The sequence below is a fragment of the Leishmania infantum genome, chromosome 23 (assembly GCF_000002875.2).
Source record: "Leishmania infantum JPCM5 genome chromosome 23".
In the NCBI taxonomy this organism is placed as follows: Eukaryota; Euglenozoa; class Kinetoplastea; order Trypanosomatida; family Trypanosomatidae; genus Leishmania; species Leishmania infantum.
Window position 1 is genome coordinate 230001 of NC_009407.2, and position 18785 is coordinate 248785.

The following is an 18785-nucleotide window of genomic DNA, read 5'->3' on the forward strand; positions in this document are numbered from 1 at the left end:
TTCTCTCTCCCTAGCAAACCTCTTCCTGCCCGGAGTACGTCACTTCCGGAGGAGGACGTAGCGGGGCGAGTGGGAGCCGAAAAAGCCACCACAGTACACGGCTGACCATCATCTGGCCTCAAGCATTCACACAGAAAGGGGAGCCTACCCCAAACACGCGCGTGTGCGTGTGCGTGTGTGTGGGGGGAGGGGGGTCCCCCAGTCGCACAGGCACATCGGCGTGCGGTTACCACTACACTAGTGAACAAGCAGAGGCACTCTTCTCCAGGAAATTCTCCGTTTTCGATTTTGGTGCGTGTGTGTGTGTGTGTGTGTGTCTGCTTCCTTTGTGTTCAACTCCTCTACATTGGCTGAGGGTTGAGAGACGAGAACACCAACAGAGCCACCCATACACCACCGATGGATACATATCGGCACCACCACCAGGTGGCAAACCGATGTGGGTAAAAAAAAATGAGTAACATCAGCAAAGAACAGCAGCAACAAAGCATACGCGCCGGCTTGCCAGTGCATCAACGAGCACGGGCGAAGACAGTATTGTCGTCGAATCACGCACACACATACACACACAAAAGGCACACAGGCGATTCATCCCCGTCCATCGAGGGCCATGATTGGCCCTCCCCCGATCACTCTATAATGTACAGGATCGCCAACACTCAAAAACAAAGAACTGAATACGTTGCTCGACACTAAAAGTCAAAATCATCATCGTGTATTGCGGCCTCCACACCGCGACGACGGTCGAGCAGATCGCGACCGTCGTTCAGGCCCATAGCCGCCTCCTTCACCTCCTCTTCACTTGAAGACTGCGTGCCAAACTCCTCGTAGGCGTCCTCCGTGGCAGCCTGCGTTGCCGGAGATGCGTTGACTTGCGTTGCCGGCGTCTCCTCATCGGAGTACGTCGACACGGCGGCGGCGGGAGCAGACAGCCCCACGGCGTTCAGCTCATCCGACAGCGGAACGGCGTCATCCTTCTCGTCCTTGGAGGGCTCCGCCGATACTGGCGCAAATCGGCTCTCCTGCACCAGCGCCTCCTCCTCCTCCACAGACGACAGCTCGCTCCAGTTGTCTGAAGCCTCCTCGCGCATCGGGCTCATGGACACGCTCGTCACCTGCTCTGCACCTGCGGTGTCCTCCACCTCCGACAATTCCGCGGCCGGGGCTGGGCCTTCCTCCAGCTCCTCCCAACCGCAGCTCCCGCTCTCCTCCACCTGCGAAGCAGCTGGCGTGCGCAGCCCCGAGTCGCCCTCGTTGTGCACAGACGACTCAGCAACTGACGCGGCGGCCGCTGAACCACGCTGTTCCTCTCCCATCGACTCCTGCCCATGTCGCGACTGCATCAGTGTGGCAGAAGACCCCTCGAGCGTCTTTTCGTCAACATCTGCTGCTGACGGTCCCATTGCCATCGCTAAGCCACTTTCCTCAGCATCGTCCTGCACACCGGGCTCCCCGCCAAAGTCGCTCTCGCCGTGCAGCCTCTGGGCATCCTGCGTCTCTTCCACCTCCTCATCATGCGTGGGAGGAGATGCTGCAGCCGCGCCAGCGTCGTACACGTTTCCAGCGGCAACTGAAGAGGCATGCGAATCGGGCACCGCTGCCGGTGCCTCCGGCGTTTCTGAGAGAACTTCAGAAGAGTCAGACAACGACGTTGTCTGACAGTCAGTGGCCGGCGCGGCATTGGCGGCGAGGGCAGCCTCGTTGTCGCTCTCGTTGGATGAGTGGACCTCCTCCTCTGGCTGCTCCGCCACCGGAAGAGGCGTGGCAGCCTCACTTTCATCGATAGGCGTCTCTGCCTTACTACTGGCATTTTCATCGCCGATGTCTGCATGAACCGCTAAGGCGGGTTCTATCGCCTCCGCAGGAGGCGTTGCAGTGGCGTGGGGGCCTTCAGTATCCGCCCATTGCCTTGAATCCTGTCGACTGTCGGAGAAGGAGGCAGGCACAGGCGGCGCGGCGGGCGAATCCAGCGCAGCAAAAGACGTGCTCGAAGGGGTAGGCGGCGCTGCGGGCGGCTGCTCCACTAGAGCATCGGCGTCCTGCTGCGGCTCTTCAAACGCAGCTTCCTCCTTATCGTCCTCCTCCGCTGCCGCCAGATGCGACGTCCCCACCGCAGGCGTGGATGGCGCCGCCTCACTACTGTCGTCCTCATCGCCAGCATTGGAGCTCTGCAGTGGGGAGACGGGTGCTGCTGGCGCCTCCACAGCTGGTGCAGCGACTGCGGGAGCGTCTGCCAACGACGAGGCGAAAGAAGAGAACACGTCATTGACCTCCCTCGCTTGGCTGGAAAAAACAGCTTCTTCAGCGACGGCACCGAGAGGCTTCTCTGCCACATCTTCAACAGACGAGGAATCCGACGAGGCCGTCGCTGCTTCCGACAACTCCTCTGCACGCACAGCGGTAACTTCCGGCACGATGCGTGCCTCCTTTAATGGTGGCAACGAAAGAACTGACGACGACGAGGGTGGTGTGGTGTGTTCGCGCGGGGCGGGCGGCGGGGTCGGATCCTCCATCAACTCCTCCGCTGCCTCGCCAATGGAAAAGCGACTTTCCGCGCTGCTTGTCGACTTGATTCTGCCCGCGTGGCCGTCGTTTTCGTCGGCGTTCGACATGCTTTCCCAGTCGTCGTCGGTGTCAGCGTAGTCGTCATTCTTCTCCTTCGGCTGCGCCTCGTTTTCTTTGCCCCGCACCTCAAGCGGCGGCGTCGACGGGGTAACGACATCCTCCTCGGGGTCGTCGCTGGCACCATCTCTGTCGATCTTGTCGTCGTGATCGACAGCAGGGATGCTGTGGATGGATGGAAGCGGCGATGCGACAGCGCTGCTGTCATCAGGTAGGCACAGCGCCGCGGCGGCGGCCTCATCACCAGCGACCGCTTTCTCGCTCGCCGCCAGCGCCGCTGGCGGGAGCGAAAGGGACTTCGACGACGACTGTGACGCTGGTGGTGGCGTAGCAGGCTCGTGAGGCGCTTGCTGCTCGATCTTGTGCGGTTCCTCTTCCTCCACTTCTGCCGCTGGGGCCACCTCATCCGCCTGCGGCGGGCCAGACGTGGCGACGGAAGCGTCGTCCTTCTCGTCGCCCACCTTCACCTCCTCGCTCTCCATGTCAGCCGCCGGAACATGCACCGGCATCGAGATCGGCACTGGGTTCGCCGCGGTCGGCGCCACGGCATTTCGCCACTGTCGCACCGCCGAAGAGCCATCCGAAGACGCAACCTCGAAGTGGTCGTCGTTTTCCTTGCAAGACTCGCTCTTTTCGGACTTTTTCTCTGTCACTGCCGACCCCTCGTCTTCTGAGGAGGTTTTCGCGTCGTCGCAATGCAGCGTCGCAGCAATGCCCGCGATCGCATCGTCCGGCTCGGGCGCAGCTGACTCGGCTTCAGACACCTTAGCGCCCGCATCTACCTTCTCGACGTGCTTTGCATACTTGCTGTCTGAGCCGTCACCCTCGCCCGACAGAGCCGTGGAAGAGGCATCCACCGGCTGCGGCCCCACAACCTCAGCGTCCCACTCTGATTCACTGCGGCTAGACATGCGACTGTTGCTGCTGCTGGACGTTGTCAGACTACTGCTCCTGCTGCCACGCACGAGGAAGGCGTCCTGCAAGTCGCGGCCAGCAAGTGAAACGCCTGCGATCGGGCCGCCGTGAATGAAAGCGCCGCCGCTGCCGTTGGCTTCAATCGTGTCCCGGGTTGCTGAAGGCGACGACCCCTCGTCCACTGTCGCGGCAGCGCCATAGGGCGGGCGGTGCAGCGGCGCTGTGGACTCCCCGGCAGGCATGGAGCTACGACCAGCGCCAGGGGAGCATCTGCGGCTCCTGATAGTGCGGAAGGCAGGCGTGGCGCGCTCCTGGTTCACCTCGTTCTGCAGCTGCTGGCGATGGACAGCGCGGATTTCGATGCTTTGCGTGTACAATCGCCGAACAAGTCGGCGCTGCTGCGAGGGCGTCAGTGTGCTGTAGCACGACGGGTGATGAGGGCCCGCGGGCGTTGCCGCGGTGGTGGCTTGCCCCAACACTGAGGCAGGGCCGTGAAGTCGCTCCGTCAACTGGCGGATGGCAACGGCCGAAGTCGTCGGCAGCGCAAGTACCCCCGCCGCCCTAGAATGCTCGTACCTCCCGTCGCCGCTTGCACGCATGCTCTGGGATGTCTGCAGCCACCCGGATGCGATGGCTGGCGCCCTACGGTGACCCGACGGCGGCGGGTGCTGCCCGCGTGATGTCGTTCGTGCCGGGCCGGTCATTGGCCGGCCCATCGCAGTACTGCGGGGCACTGGCGGCGGGCCTGGTGTGAGAAACCCTTGCTTCGAGGGCACAGACTCTCCCATCCCACGGGACACGCTGGCGGCACGGCGGCTAGCGGCAGCGCTTCCATTACCGGCGGCAAGAAGCATCGAGATGGCCGGTGTTGTTTGCGCGATTTCTGCCTCCTCAAGCGGCAGCCCGCCGACGATAAGAATACTGCCAATACGCGGCCCGCGCAATGGAAGTGAACGGCGCGCGCACGACGAATGTGCCCGTTGCGCATTCTTCATTTTGTTCCTCAGCCCCGGAGCCTTGGCCGAGGCTGCCGACGCCACCGCCCGCAGCCCAAAGCGTGTCGCAACCGGGGTGCAGTCCATGCGCACGATGCGCCAAAAGAGTGTCGCCGTGGAGAAGAGAAACACCATCAGCGGCGAAGCGGCTGCCTGTTCTGCTGTCGGCGTCGCCACCACGGCACTGCTGGTGCGGCCGCCAACAAGCAGGATCACGGGACAGTCATCCATGATGCACGAGGTCATGTCGGCAAGTTCCAGCGCTGGCGGTCGCACGGTGCCGTTCGGCTCCACGCGGCTCCACATGCGCGTGATGAGGTCGAGCTTGAAAAAGTCCGACAAGGCCACCGCACTTTGCTCCTCATCTTTGCGTGCTGCGGCACCGTTTGCGTCGCTGCCGGAGTGCGCCGCGCTGTGCAGCTTTCCAGCCTTGCTCTGCTCGTGCCCCCACCCGCCAAAGATGTAGAGAGCGGACCCTCCGCTCACGAGGGTCGCGGCAAGCCCGTACCGCGGACACGGCACCTCGGTGCCGAAACTGCGGCGTGCAGCCCACTCTTGCGTGCCAATGTCGAGATACAGTACCTCCGCACACGAGCAGCAGGCGCCGCTGCTGGACTGGCCGCCGATCACCACGATGTAGTCGTTGTGCAGCACCGCCGCATGGCGCCAGCGAGCAAGTCCACCCTCGAAGTCACCGGTCAGCATCGAGGAGATGCGATTCTCACTACCCCCAGTGTCACGGGAAGGTTTGTCGGCCCAGGTGCAGTGCAGCTCTGTCGCCGCCACCGTGCCCGCGTTCGCGTCCCACGACAACCTCCACACATCGCTATACACCAACGCAGAAGCACCACCAGCGTCGTCCCTGGGCTGGGAGTCACTCATCGGCTCTGCCTCAGCATCGCCGCTGCGGCCACGGCCGCCAAAAATGTAGACGGCAGCATCAGCGGGGCGGTACACGGCCGTGTGGCCGTAGCGAGGCGGCGGCACCGCCGCAGGGGTGGAAGAGGAGGCCATGCCGCGACTGCTGAGCCGCGCGCGCAGCGGCTTCCACGTCTGCGCGGTGTCGTCGAACGCGTACACACTGGACGAGGCAGTCCTTGCGGTCGCTGAGAGGCCGCCGAAGACGATGTAGTGCTGCCCGTCTGCACACCGTGTCAGCGACGGCTCCACCAACAGGGGCAGACAGTCACACGGATGCTGCGTGATGGCGGACACGACAAGTGGGCCCGGCTTTATATACACGCCAAGCCGCTGCTCAGTCAGTCCGCGCCTCCATGCCGCCTCACCTTCCTCGCGCCGCCGCTGTTCCTCCTCGCTCGTGATGTTGAGACTACCGTGATACCACGTGAGCTCTGACGGATAGCGATGGCGGCTTTCACCAGGGAACGCGTGCACCAAGGAGCTCACTGGAAGAAAGCTGCAGAGTGTCGAAGTGCGGATCAGACTGTCGCACAGCACCTGCAAGGAAGATGACGAAAACGCGGTGCTGCAAGACGTGGCTTTCTTTATCGATGACACAGATCCGCCTGGAGAGGGTGGCAGAGGGCTATGGCCGTCGCCGCAGGGCTGCGTTGGGACGCTTGGAACTGCACCCATGGCATCGACAGACACCGTGCAGGACACATTCAGCACGGTGCGAGTCGTGTAGGCGTCACCGAAGAAAAAATGCACGATGGCCACCTTGCGCGACGCCCCAGATACGTAGGCAGCGTGGGCAAGCCCAGCCGGGCCGAAGATGTGCTCCAGCAGCGCCGTGGTTTCCTCGAACGCCATGTCGTCATGGTCGCTGGCAGTCTTCTCTAACGCTGCTGCAGCGTGGCCCCCTCGTCGTAGCGACGCGGCCAGCATTCCAGAGGATAGAATGCGAATGACCTCGCAGTACGGCTGCAGCCGCGCCTCCTTCTGCTTCACCTGCAGAACGAGCTTGTCGTACAGCAGCCCCGGCAGCAGCGTCTGCACGGCGTGCTCGGACGGATCTGTGTAGTCGAGCGGCACACTTTGCACTGCCACATCGTAGCCCATGTACGCCTCCAGCACCTTCTGCGCCAGTCGAACTCCATCCGAAACGCCAACACGGCTGCATACGGCTCGATGTAGCGGGTCTGGGTGCCGTACAATGCAGCTGCGCCGCAAGGCCCACAGCCGTGGTGACGGCGTGTAGTTTTCCGACACCACCGTCACCCGGCGCGGCATCTTGATCCACTGGCCCTGAAGCTCAAGCACCACATGATGACTCATGCGGATAGCACCGCTGACAAAGCTAATGAGAAGCCGGTGCCGCGTCCCCCCGGGTCGCTCGCTCGCCGCCACAAGGGAGGGGCTCAGATCCACTTCCGCGTAGTTGTCGACACCCATAGCGACGGCGTTGACGCACTGCACAAAGACCTCCGCCATCTGCTCCTCCGTCAGCTGCGGCTGCGCTTGTCGCTGATTATCGGCTTCATTGCTGCCTTGCTCAGCCCTCGACGATGCGTGAGCCTTGTAGCGATGAATCACACTCTTGCGCACCGTCGCAACACAGTGTCGTAGTGCTCGCGCATCGGCCGTGCCGTCTGACACTGCCGTCGTCTCCGCTGCAGTGGTTAGCGCCACGCACAACCGGGCACGTGCGTTGGTCGTTGAAAGTAGAACTGGCGGGCCAGTAGACGCCAACTGACCGTCCGCATCAACGCATAGGGCGGGTGTGCAGCAGCTGCTAGACGCAGGCACCGCTGGCGCCCACGCGTGTTGCAGCTCCTTCGCTGAGGGCGCACCCGCCACACCCCAGGCAGCGCGCACCTCTTCTGCGCTGCCGCCGCTCGTAGTGAACCACAGCTGCACCTGCGACAGAGGCAACGGCGAAGCAGCCGTCGGTGGCCCCTGCGCTCCGCCGGCCACCGAAGACGGTACCAGGCGCAACGAGCGTAGGCAAAACACGGCCGAGTCGGTGTCGAGTGTGTGGGAGCGAACGGCGCACGTTACCTCAAGCTGGGCTCCTAGAGCCGCAGAGGGTGAGCGTAGCATTAACGTCGTCGCTGACAGAAGCGCCGGTGCCGACGATACACAGATGGACGTCTTCCAGTGCGCGCCGGTGGATGCGGCGGAGTACAGCGCGGAGGAAGAGAACCACACGGCCCCCGACCACGCGTTGGGGCTCGCTGCCTTTGCGACTCCCTGCGAAGCAAGACCGCTGCCACGGTTTGCTGGGGCGGCGCGTGCAGGGGATGTGGTGGTAATGGGTCGCATTGTTCCCGCTGCCGGCTTCAGCGGAGGACTCGCTCCATCGCCCGTCTTTGGCAAGCCGGCGGCGGGAACCAGAGTTACCTCATATGGAGGAAGGGCCTCCTCGCCCACGGGAGGGGTGTCGGCGTTGGCGGTACCCGCTGCACCCAGAGCTTCACACTTTCCAGACGCTCTGCGTCTGTCACTCAGTACGGGAAGAAAGCCGTGGTAGACAAGAACACCTGTTTCCGGGGAGGCTTCTGCGAGAACGGCGTGCGTCACAGCGTGGCAGAGAGCCAGATTCCACGCTGAGGCTGGTCGGAAAGCTGCGTCGGACTGGTCGGCGGCGGTCGATACGCCGGTGTTTATATGGCTGCCAGTCGAGGGTGGCAAAGCTGAAAGAAACGTCGCTGGTGGGTTGATCATGATGGTAACCTCGCGCAGCTCGGCATTCTTGTTGGTCTTGCTGGACGCTCTGGGTCGTTCGCGAAGCGGCGCGGGTAACGACGACGACTCCGCAGCGGCGGCGGCAGTCGAGGCATTGACCAAGCGGTAGTACAAGACCGCCGTAGCAGAGGTGGAAGAGGCGGCGCGGGTGCCGCCAGCGCGCGAGGGTGCAGCCAAGCGCGTCCACGCGTCGGAGAACATGTGCAAAAAAATAGGCTGCGCATCCGATGCAGCAGACGCGGATGTGGAAGGCTGCACCGCCACGTAGACGAGCGGGCCGCGCACTGGTACGTTGACCGGCTGCTGCACGATGTCGTACGCCGAACTCACAGTGACGACGCGGTGCGCGATGCCGTCGGCGCGTGCCGAGTGGGATGATGACGGCGAGCTCACCCACACGGTGGCCGTTGATGGGTTTCGGCAGCTCGACGTTTTTGTTTTTGTCGTCCTCGACGGCGACTCATCGATGAGTAGCATCTGCAGAACGGGCTGCGCGCTGCTCTCCGTGGCACGAGAGCGCAGGTTCAGCACCGCGTCCCGATACGCGCTCACGGTCATATACGTCCACAGCGTGAGGACCACATCGCCGTTGGCACCAGTGAAGCGCACCTCGTGGCTCATCTGTGGCGCGGGTGCCGGAGAGGACACCGACAGCAACAACGATCCGTGCCTAGGTGCTACGTCGGCCACGCTCGTCCACAGCGTCGTTGATGTGCAGCTACCCGCAGTTCCCCCTTCCATAGATGCCACGTTCTCTGTGAGGATGCAGGTTGCATGCAGAGCAGGCGGTACAGCAGGGCCGGTATTGGCAACGCCTCTGTCGTCGTCGCCAGCGGCGCGACTCGCATCATTCGGATACCGGGATAGCAACAGAACGGGACTGCTCACTTGCGGTACCACCGCCGCGAGGCCTCGCAGGGCCGGCGTGGTGCGGAACGAGAGAGCGGACGTGTGCGAGTCAGGGTGGTGCATTGTCCCCTCTTTGTCAGCTGTTGTGGCCGAGACCTCAACAGAGACAACGCGATGCGGGTCCGCTGTGCCGCTGGTGCTGTAGATGGCTACAACCCCCACCATCACGATAAGAGCGCCGCTATCGGCCCCCTCGAACAGGTTGTTTGCCGTTGGCTGTGGCGGCGCAGGCGCCTTTACGGCTGCTGCGGTGTTGTGTTGCTCTTCGGACGCCGGCGCCGCCCGCCGTTGGTGGACCAGCGTGCCCTCCGTCTCGTTATTAAAGGAGAGTGGTGTGAATACGGTATTGCATAAGCGTTCGGCTTCGTTGCTGAGTCGAACGGGCGCCATAATGTTGGTGTCCAGTGCCACCTCCTGCGGTTCTGAATGGACAACTGGAGGCCGTGCCGTCCCTGTCGCCGGCGGTGGCGGAGGAAAGTGCATCACCACTGGCGCCACGTTGTCCTCGTCCTCGTCGTTATCCTCGCTCATCTTCACGAGGCTCTCCGTCGTCGCACCGTGCCCGCCTGCTTCCTTTGACGGTGACGCCATAACTGGAGTCATCTCCATGTGAATGATACTCGATCGATAGTTTTGGGGGCGCTGGCGACGCGGCGTTTTGCTGCGAGGGGGCGACGAGAGAGCGCCGGAGATGGCCGCAGAGTACCCATCCTTCTGCGGCGTGAGTACGTCGCCGCCTCTGTCGTCGTCTGCTGTCCGCATCACTTCTGAAACCAAAGTATCGCCATAGGCAGAGAGGGGGTTCACACAGAGAGGCGGGTTGAACCGCGCTGCGACTCCGGCCGCGGCCTCTTCGCCGTGGCCACCTTGAGCCTCCGTCATCGCCTCTTCATGCGCGGTGGCAGCTGCCGTTTCGGCCGCCGGTGCCGTAGTCGCAGGCGCCTCGCTGCTCGTCTCCACACCGTTGCTGCTGTAGTGCACCTCCCCGCCGCCTTTGCGACCATCATAGCTTCCACTCTTTCCATCTTCCCTGTCATGCGCCTTTTCCCTGCACACTGCGTCATCGCCTTCTCCATTCTTTGTCGCGTCTGCCGCCGGCGGATCGAATTCTGGCAGCACCTCTCCAATCGCCCAATGGAAGCAGACGTGCAGCGACGGTTGTGAGGCGCCGCGGTTGCCCTCCGCATCGGGGGTGGCATTCAGCGTGTCTGTAGCAGCGGTGAGCTCCGTCACTGGGCCGCCAACTGCCGCAGCGGACCCAGCAGATGTCGTCAGCGTCGAGGCGGCGGCGCTAATGGCAGTGCTGGTGAGTATATCCATGGCCGCCATGCCCCCAGTCGGATGCAGGTCGTCCACGTCCGATGTGAGGCTCTCGACATACGACTTCATGGCGAACGCGAGCTCGGTCGCGCGACGCGCTACGCGGGCGCCTGGGTGGCGGTGCAGGACAACCGGCTGCCGCATAGGCAGCTGAACCGTCTCCCACGGGCACCCAGGCCCACCAAGGCGCACCGCTAACTCATCGAGCGAGGGCTCGCAGCTGATGACGAAGATAGAAATGCATCGGCCATAGGCTGTCTCGCCAATGGCCTCACCGATGCTGGACAAACCAGACAAAAACGACGTGTCATTCATCGGTGCCGGTTGTGGTAGCTTCGTGAAGGGATAGACAGCGTCTGCAGACGTGGATTCAAGCGAGCGATGACCGACTGTGCGCCTGCTCGTTCTCCCCTTGCGTGTTTCGAGACGTTTTTTTGTTTCTCCGCAGCGGTGGGTGCTGCTTGGCACGCGGCGTGTATCTCCCGGCACTGTCGCGCTACCTTTCTCGTCCGAGTTCGTCGTCCCCTGTTCTTTCTTTACAACGGCGACCACCGCGCGTGACCGCGAACTTATCAAGCGCACTTACACAGAGAGGAAGACAACACAAGAGAGGTGCTTGGCGTGGCAGTCGGTCCCTCGCCACCCCCAACTAGCAGCGAAGACGGCAGTGAGTGTGCCCGGGTAAGGTGGCAGCGATGCCCACGAGCACAGCAAGGAACGAAGCGACGAAGAGGAAAAAAACAAGCGCCCATGCAAAAAACGACAACCATAAAAAACGCCAGTCTCACCGCACTGAGAGCACACAGGCATACGCGATTGCAGAGGACAGTGCACCAGATGCAGGCCACGCCCACACCGACTTGCACAAGGTAGAGTCAACGCCTGAGCCAGCAGCAGAAAGAAACGAATCTACCAGCAGGAAAAGAATACAGTGTCGGCCACGCTAGAGAGACAGAGGAAGAGCGAGTGACGAGGCAGGGGGGGGGCACAAGCGAGTATACAGACGAAAATGGGGAGGGGGTTGAAAGCTCGAAGCGGTTGTGGGTGCCCCTTTTTGTGAGTGACGGCGTGACTGTCGCTCTTGAGGGGCGCACAAGGATGTAAGAAGGAGATGCGTTGTCTGAGGAGCACCTGAGGTAGCCCAGAAGCGAGCAGAAAGGAAAGAGGGAGAGAGAGGGAGGGAGGCGTGGAAGGAGGAGTGTGCACAGCAATAATGCTACTGCACTTGCACGACACCCAAGAAGCCTTTTTTGTCGATTTGAGTCCACTGTCGTCCATACAACACGAGCTAAACTGGACTGCACTCCAGCCGGCCGAAGGCTCAACATCGTGTGTGTGCGAAGCAGCGCTAAACACACGCGTGCGTTACAGCGATGCGCCGACTCGGCCATCCGAGCGCGGCCCCAACCTCCAGCTTTGCCCACCCGCCTCGCAGATCGCTTCGCAGCAACTGCCATCATGCAGGTCGCCACCTCGCACATCCCCCTCGCGGTGGCGCTCAGGCTCGCCACCACACCAGCAACGGCAGCAAGGGCCGGGGGGTGGCATACGTTCAAGTCACGCTTACGCTTCGCCTAACCGCATGTATGGCACAAGCGTGCTCGCTGTCGCAGGTCGCTCAGGCGCAACGCCCTCCAGGACCTCACCACCGGCATCAGCAACGATACATCGCTCTGGCCTCGCTATGTCGTAGGCGCTTGACTGTGTCGCGACCGGAGGCGGCTCGGCATGAGCAGGGGATAAGGAGGAGCTGCCGGGCCTCCCCACAGCGCGGCCAGGAAGAGACGACGGAGAAGCTCAGGAGGGAAAGAAAGATGAGAAGACAACAGATGGCCTTCCTAAAAGAAAAAAAAATAATGAGAAACCGATAAGGATGTTAGACAACAGCAGAGGCGCGAAGCGGAGAACGCGCGCGCCTTGGGCGGGTCAATGGTGAGCGCATCGAAGGCACCAGAAGCAGCAACCGCGACACCTGCATACGCGCGCATGACAAGGGGGAAAAAAGAGAAAACCAAACTATCAACTAGGGAAGCGTACGCTGGGGCCCAGAGTCCGTCAAGGGCTGCGTCTTTCTTCTAGTGTGTCGGAGCTTGTCATCACGGAGCTGAGAAGCTCCACAAACAAGACACCCCATCCGTACGAGCGTACATACAGAGACCGATGGATCGACAGAGAGAGAAAGTCGAACAGCGCTGAGGGATGCCGTGGTGATGGTGGTGATGCTGACGATGGTGCACCACGAACAAAAGCCTGAGAGTTGTGATGACTGCGACACAAACACGAAGAAATATAGAAAGAAGGATAAACATGAACGGAGCAAAGAGCAAGCAAACAAGTAGGCGAATCCGGGTACGATTCAGCGATAGGACAGCACAGCTTGGAGGATCATTACATGGGCGATGCTCCTGCCGCCGCCGCTGCTGGTGCTGGTGCTGGTGCTTCCTCGTGCCCTCTTTGCTGAACGTTTTTGTTTCGGGGTTGTTTGTTACTCGGTTTGTACAGTTCTGCGTACGTTCGGAAACGCACACGCACGCGTGCACAGAAAATAGGAAGACATCGTTCCGAGGACGAGCTGGAGAGCGAGGTCCAGTAAGAGTCCAGGAAAAGGAGGGAGGCGTCGAGGCGTGAGTTCGGGTTGCTCCGATACAGAAACCCGCTGCACATGCAGGCGAGCACACGCGTACATGGAGAGAAAGAGTGAGGCAGGGAGAGGGAGAAAGAGGAGGCGAAAGAAAGGCAGTCCTTGAATATGAAAACACTGCGGAGGAGAAAAGTGCGCGTTGTCCTCTTAGCTGCCTTTTTTGCGGTTCGGGTCGTCCCTTCTCAGTGGATGGCGCATCGCCGAATTTCAGTGAAGTATGCCCATGCGGATGTGGAAAGAGAGTAACAAGGAAAACGGCGAGGTCGGTGGGTAAACAGGGGTCTTGCATCAACGCGTGATGCGACGGATAAAGAGGGTTCAGATGCGCTGAGTCGGCCGCGCACCGCATCGGCGTCCGCCTTTCCCCCGCACCACAACAAAGCACAGCACGGCCAAAAGGGCTGTAGCATCTGTGCGAGACTGTGCGCAAGGCAAGCGCAGATATGCTTTTCTTTGTTTGAACGCTGCGTTGCGCGAGCATGAGCGAGAGGGCCAACGAGAGAGAGAGAAAGAGAGAGTAAAGAGCCGGTGCTCGGAGCCCATGAAAGCGGTCAACAACAAAAACGTGGAGGTGCTCAGCAAATGCATGACATCGCGAAACCTGGCGCGGATGCCGTAATCATGCGCTGCAACAAAGATACCCTCATCCCTCTTTCATCCGCAAATTATTTCTGCGTTGCCGATCAGGAAAAAAGAAGGGGTCTTGAGGAGGGGTCTCACAAGAGACGGAGGGGCTGAGAGGATGTGCCTCAAACAAACCACGCCGCGGCCTCTTTTAGCACTTTTGATTGTTTTTTTAAAGAACATGTGTACGTCAGCATCGGCCACGTCGCTGGGGCAGAAACCTGGAGGAGTCGCTCGACCGTCAGACATGCCCAAACCCACACAACACGCGCGGTCGCGGCGCCAGCGCCGTGCGCGCGCGAAACGAGTGCGTGATGTGTTACTCGTGGCTGCCTTTTTTCTTCCCCCATCCACGCGTTCACGCAGCGTTACCGCGCGGGCGGCTGCTCGGCGGACGCGCACCCGCGGCAAAGGACTCCGGCAACGTCACAGCAGCTCCTGCGCCACCGCCGACCCACCCCAGCATGCCCGCGTCGCACAGCATCCCCTGCGAAGGGAACCCCTTGACCGTGGTCTTGGTTACTGTCTCGCCCTTGACCTCGGCCCCGACGCAGGCCACGACGACGTGGTCACCCTGTTTGACATTGGTTGCCGCCGTCACAACGGGTATCGGCTCTCCCTGGCCCACGTTGACCTTCAGGCGCTTCAGCTTCGTGTTGGGCGCGTCTTCGCACTCCATGATTACACCAACGTGAATGTGCGCGTATGCGTCATCGTCATCCGCCGCGGCGACGGCCTGACCTGCCTTAGGGCAGTCCACCTCGCATGCTGCGCAGGCCGCGTCTCCCTCTTCGTTCTCGTACTCGCACTCTGGGCACACCCACGACGGCATCGATGTTTGAAAGAGTTTTTGTGCTTCTTACGGTTCTTCGGCAAAGGCGGATCCCGGCGTGCCGGTGTGTGCGGTCCCACATACGAAAAAGAAGGAGAGCGAGATGCATGCAGAGAGAGAGGAACATGAGAGGACGGAAGTGTAGAGGGGGCGTGGAGAAGAGGGTGCCCGCCTTTGAGCAAAGCCTCCATGATGTGCACACACTACTCGGCCAGGATAAAAGTGACACGAAGGCAGCACCCTGGAGCTCACCCAGGCGCGTGCGCCGGTCTGGATGAGCTTGCGTGGCAGAGTTCGTAGCCTTGGTGCGTGACGAGGGCATTCGCGCAGGCGGGTTGCTCCCCTCGGGCGTCTCCAGTGACTCCACTTCGTGAACCGCCCTCGGCCATTCGGGTTTATGCGCGTGTTTATGTGAAAAAAAAAAACCCGCGCTGAGAACGTCTTGTATAGGAGCGCAACACGCTCTTGAGCCTCTACGAAGCCACTAAACGATACAAGCACAAGAGCGCCAGTGCGACTTGCAGGACCGGCATACCAAGAGGGTGCCCGTATATGAAGACGCGCTCACAGATATCCGGTGTTGTAGCCAACAGACACCTGCTGATCTCCAGCGGCGCGGCGCTCGTACAGAGCACGTAGGGCGCGGTTCTCTCGTCGCTCTCGCCCCAGAGTGGTGAGACGGCCGTGACCAGGCAGCAGCACGGTGTTGTCTGGATACCCCTCTAATGTCAGCAGGCTCTCAGCCAGCCGCTCCCCTGATCCCCACGGCAGGTCAACGCGGCCAACGGCATTGTAGAAGAGGACGTCGCCAGTGAAAAGCAGCCGCTCACGTGGGAGGGCCAGCATCATGTGCCCGGGTGAGTGGCCGGGTGTAAAGACGTAGTGCAGCACTGAGTGAGGGCCAAAGTCGTAAAAGGAGGTGGAGCGGTTCGTGGCGCTTGAGAGAAGGATGTCGCTTGAACGAACCAGCTGCCGTGGCGGTGCACGCGGTGATGAGGAACCGCGTCCACCAGCCACCGTGTCAGCGCCGTCCTCTCCGCCCTCCGTTGCAGCAGCTGCCTCGTTCAGGACGCGCTGACGCTGACCAAGCTGATGTGCGTAGGTATAATGGCTATACAGGCTGTTTTGCAGCATTGGCAGAGGCTGCCGCATCTCCTCAATGCGGCCGTACCGCTCGCAAGCACGCGGAAAGACGTCCACCCACGACTGCTCCGCCGGGCACCACATGAGCCCTAGCCGCACGTGGAAGTGGTGCTCCATGACAGCCAGGAATGCGTTGAGGTTGACGATGCAGTCAACGTGGCAGTGCGTGAGAAAGAAGTGCGTCGGGCGTAAGCCGGAGGTGGCGATGAAGGAGACCCAGTCATCCGGCCAGTCATCCGCCGCGTCGACGAAGATACACTCCTTCCTCTCCTTCTGCACTAGCAGAAATTGGTTTCCTGCAAAGCCGTTAGCGTAGTTGCGGCCAGCGACAAGCAGGTGTGGCGTTTCGTGCAGAATGGAGATGGGCCTCACGTCGCGCCGTGACACCCGCGGAACGCCCATTGGGATGTTCTTGTTGCCGAACTTGAGGAAGTGCTCGTTGCGGTTCACCTGGTTCGTGAGGGAGGTGAGGTTCGGCTGAAAGGTGCACCGCACCAGGTCGGTGGGCCGAAGTGCCCCTCCGCCTCGGTGCAGCAGCAGGAGAGGACGACACAGCACAAGCATATGTCCCGTTGGCGCACCTGCTTCTCCTCACCGCACCCTGCTGCTGAGTTCAGCAGCCTTCCGATAGTCAACAAGGCGTGGCAAGGGGCCTCTCCTCCCTTGTGCCGCTAACGCACGTTGCACTCGCCTGTCTCCTCGTTGCCGTTGCGCTGTGCAGCAGAGCAAAAAAGAAGGAAGAACAGAAGCCGATAAGAATGGAGAAGGCGATAGAGGAAAAGATGACAGTGGCTTACGTGCGTACACAGGCCTGCCATAAGCAGCACATCAACCGTACCAAGGGTACCGTCCGCACGGCCGCAGTGGGCAGCAGAGGAGGCAGCAACAATTTCAGGGGCAAGGGAGCTAGCCGTAGACGTTGTAGAAGCGGTGATTCCCGTCGTGGTTGGTCTGTTTTTTTGTTGTTGTTGTTTGCCCTTCATCGCGTATGTTTCTTTTTTTTTCTTCTCTCTACGCTGACATATGCCATCTCCTCCTCTTGCCATCTTTTACATGAGTGCTTCCTGCCCTCGCAAGCGTGCAATCACACACACTCAGTGAAGGAGGGAGGTGGGAGCGTGTGGTCAAGAAGGAGACGAAGGCAATTTATTGAGATGCGGGGGCCCGTCCCCGCTTTCCTAGCCTGTCATATGCGATGTGATGAGATGTGTCGGACGTCGCCAGGTAGGCTGGGAGGCTGACATCTGTGCTCCGCCCTTACGGAATCGCTGTTTAACCGTCTTGATGGCTTCACCGAAAGCGCAAGGTCCGCCTTTCCCTTATCCATCGCATGTGACACCCGGTGGCTGACACGGTCAGGGCCTGGTCACAGGGTGGGACGGACTTGCGCTCACAGACAAGGTAACAAAAGTCGGTCAACATCCTTCCCAGGAGAAGGTGGGGGGGGGGGGGGGAAGAGAGCCGTCACCCTGCGCACGCACATATATGCCCGTGCGCCGCGTCCGGAAGCCGCCCGAAAGAAGCAGCTGCGACCCTCCCCCCTCCTCCTCTGCCCTACAGGAGGTCAACACACACACACACACGCACACGGACACCCTAAATCACGAGAGACGGAAAAAAAAAGAGAGACACAGAAGAGAGCAGCGGCTAACGGCGACAACGAGCATGCATGTATATATATATATACCTGGCGTGATTTTCCTCTGTGGTGCAGTTGCGCGACCGTTCGTGATTCGCATGTACGACGGCATATGGCACATGCATGGGTATGATAGGGGCGACGGCACTTTTTTGTGTGCTTCTTTGGGTTTTCCTTCTTCTTTTCCCTTTTTTCTTATGTGTGTGTGTGCCGCTCTTCTTGGTGCTCCATACTAGGAACCGGTCATCTCCTTCTTTCGACTTCCTGTGGGCATGCCCGTGCGGCATTCGACCGATCCACGAGTTGGCGCACGCATGTCGCAATCCTACAGAAGCCGACACATTATGCACAAGGGCAAACCGTCCCACTGTGCAGTGGCGACAAGGGAAGAGGGATGCGTAGAGGCAAAAAGAAGCTAAGAAGACGAGAGAGAGAGACAATGACGACGGCGAGACACAGCGCCGCACACACCGAAGGAGGTCATGGAAAGGGTGAGAAAAAATGAAAGCTTAGAAAGATGTGGAGCGCAGATGTTGCTGCTACTCAGCTGTGCGCCTCGATAGAGGTATCGACACCCTTCAACACCCATAAGGCCGCAAAACCACCTAAGACGGAGGAGATGCGGTTAGTGATGCTGATTGAAAAAAATAACGAAACAACAACGCGTGAGCTCATATGTTTGCTCGATCGGCTTTGCGATGCATGAGAGCGCACTGTCGTCTACGGTGGGGCAGGAGAGAGAAAGACGAGGAGGAGGTAAAGGGAAAAGAGGAAAGTAGTGGAGATAACGGTAAAAGAAACAAGGAAACGAGGTGCTGGGAGTTCCTTCCATGGGCAGCCCAGCACACTCGCGCCAATTGACGTTGTGCAACAGCCCTACCCCCCCCGCAGGATCGCACAGGATCAGCATGCAAGTGTGCCATACAAATGGAGGCAGCTCTCGGGGATGGGGAAGAAGTGGCGGACCGAAGCTACTTCTGCGCGCTTGTGGCTCCCTTGCACTTGCTGCGCATCCATCCGTATTGTTGTTGTCATGTGTGTCTGTGCTTGAGTATGCTTCAACCTCGATGCACCCCTCATCTCATCTCTTCCTCCCTCATGGCTCGCATCCTCACCTGGGCGCTCACAAAAACAAACGCCCGCGCAGCAGTCCAGCAGTGCTGCTCAGTCAGCAGGAATGCGTCGGAGCGTGATATTTCGATAAAGGGATGAGGGGGAGAAGGGCGGAAGAGAGTGTGTGGGTGTGGAGAGAGAAGACAAAAAACAAGAAGGAAGGCGACTCAGCGAGCCTTATGAAAGAGGGGAAGAGAAAGAGGAACGAGAGACAACTAAAAAGAATAAAAGTAAGGAAGGGGGAGGGGAATGGAAGAAAAAACGCACAATGAAAGAAAATTCCCCCTTTTTTTCACATCGCTGTCGTTTTCCTCCGTTCAACTGCTAGGCCACTACCACTACCACCGCCACCTTGCTTTCGTTGTTGTTGTTTTCCGTTAAATA

At 60.5% G+C, this 18785-nt stretch overlaps 3 protein-coding genes across 3 annotated transcripts; all 3 read right to left on the bottom strand.

Moving 5' to 3' along the window:
- Positions 1-692: 692 nt before the first annotated feature.
- Positions 693-10724, bottom strand: LINJ_23_0670 (hypothetical protein; the record flags this gene model as incomplete). The annotated part of the gene is made up of 1 exon (XM_001465705.1): positions 693-10724. The coding sequence occupies one exon, from the start codon at positions 10722-10724 to the stop codon at positions 693-695; it is 10032 nt and encodes a 3343-aa protein (XP_001465742.1).
- Positions 10725-14032: 3308 nt separating this feature from the next.
- On the bottom strand, positions 14033-14506 carry LINJ_23_0680 (hypothetical protein; the record flags this gene model as incomplete). Its single annotated transcript, XM_001465706.1, has 1 exon — positions 14033-14506. The coding sequence occupies one exon, from the start codon at positions 14504-14506 to the stop codon at positions 14033-14035; it is 474 nt and encodes a 157-aa protein (XP_001465743.1).
- A 564-nt stretch (positions 14507-15070) lies between these two features.
- On the bottom strand, positions 15071-16213 carry LINJ_23_0690 (metallo-beta-lactamase family protein-like protein; the record flags this gene model as incomplete). Its single annotated transcript, XM_001465707.1, has 1 exon — positions 15071-16213. The coding sequence occupies one exon, from the start codon at positions 16211-16213 to the stop codon at positions 15071-15073; it is 1143 nt and encodes a 380-aa protein (XP_001465744.1).
- Positions 16214-18785: the final 2572 nt, after the last annotated feature.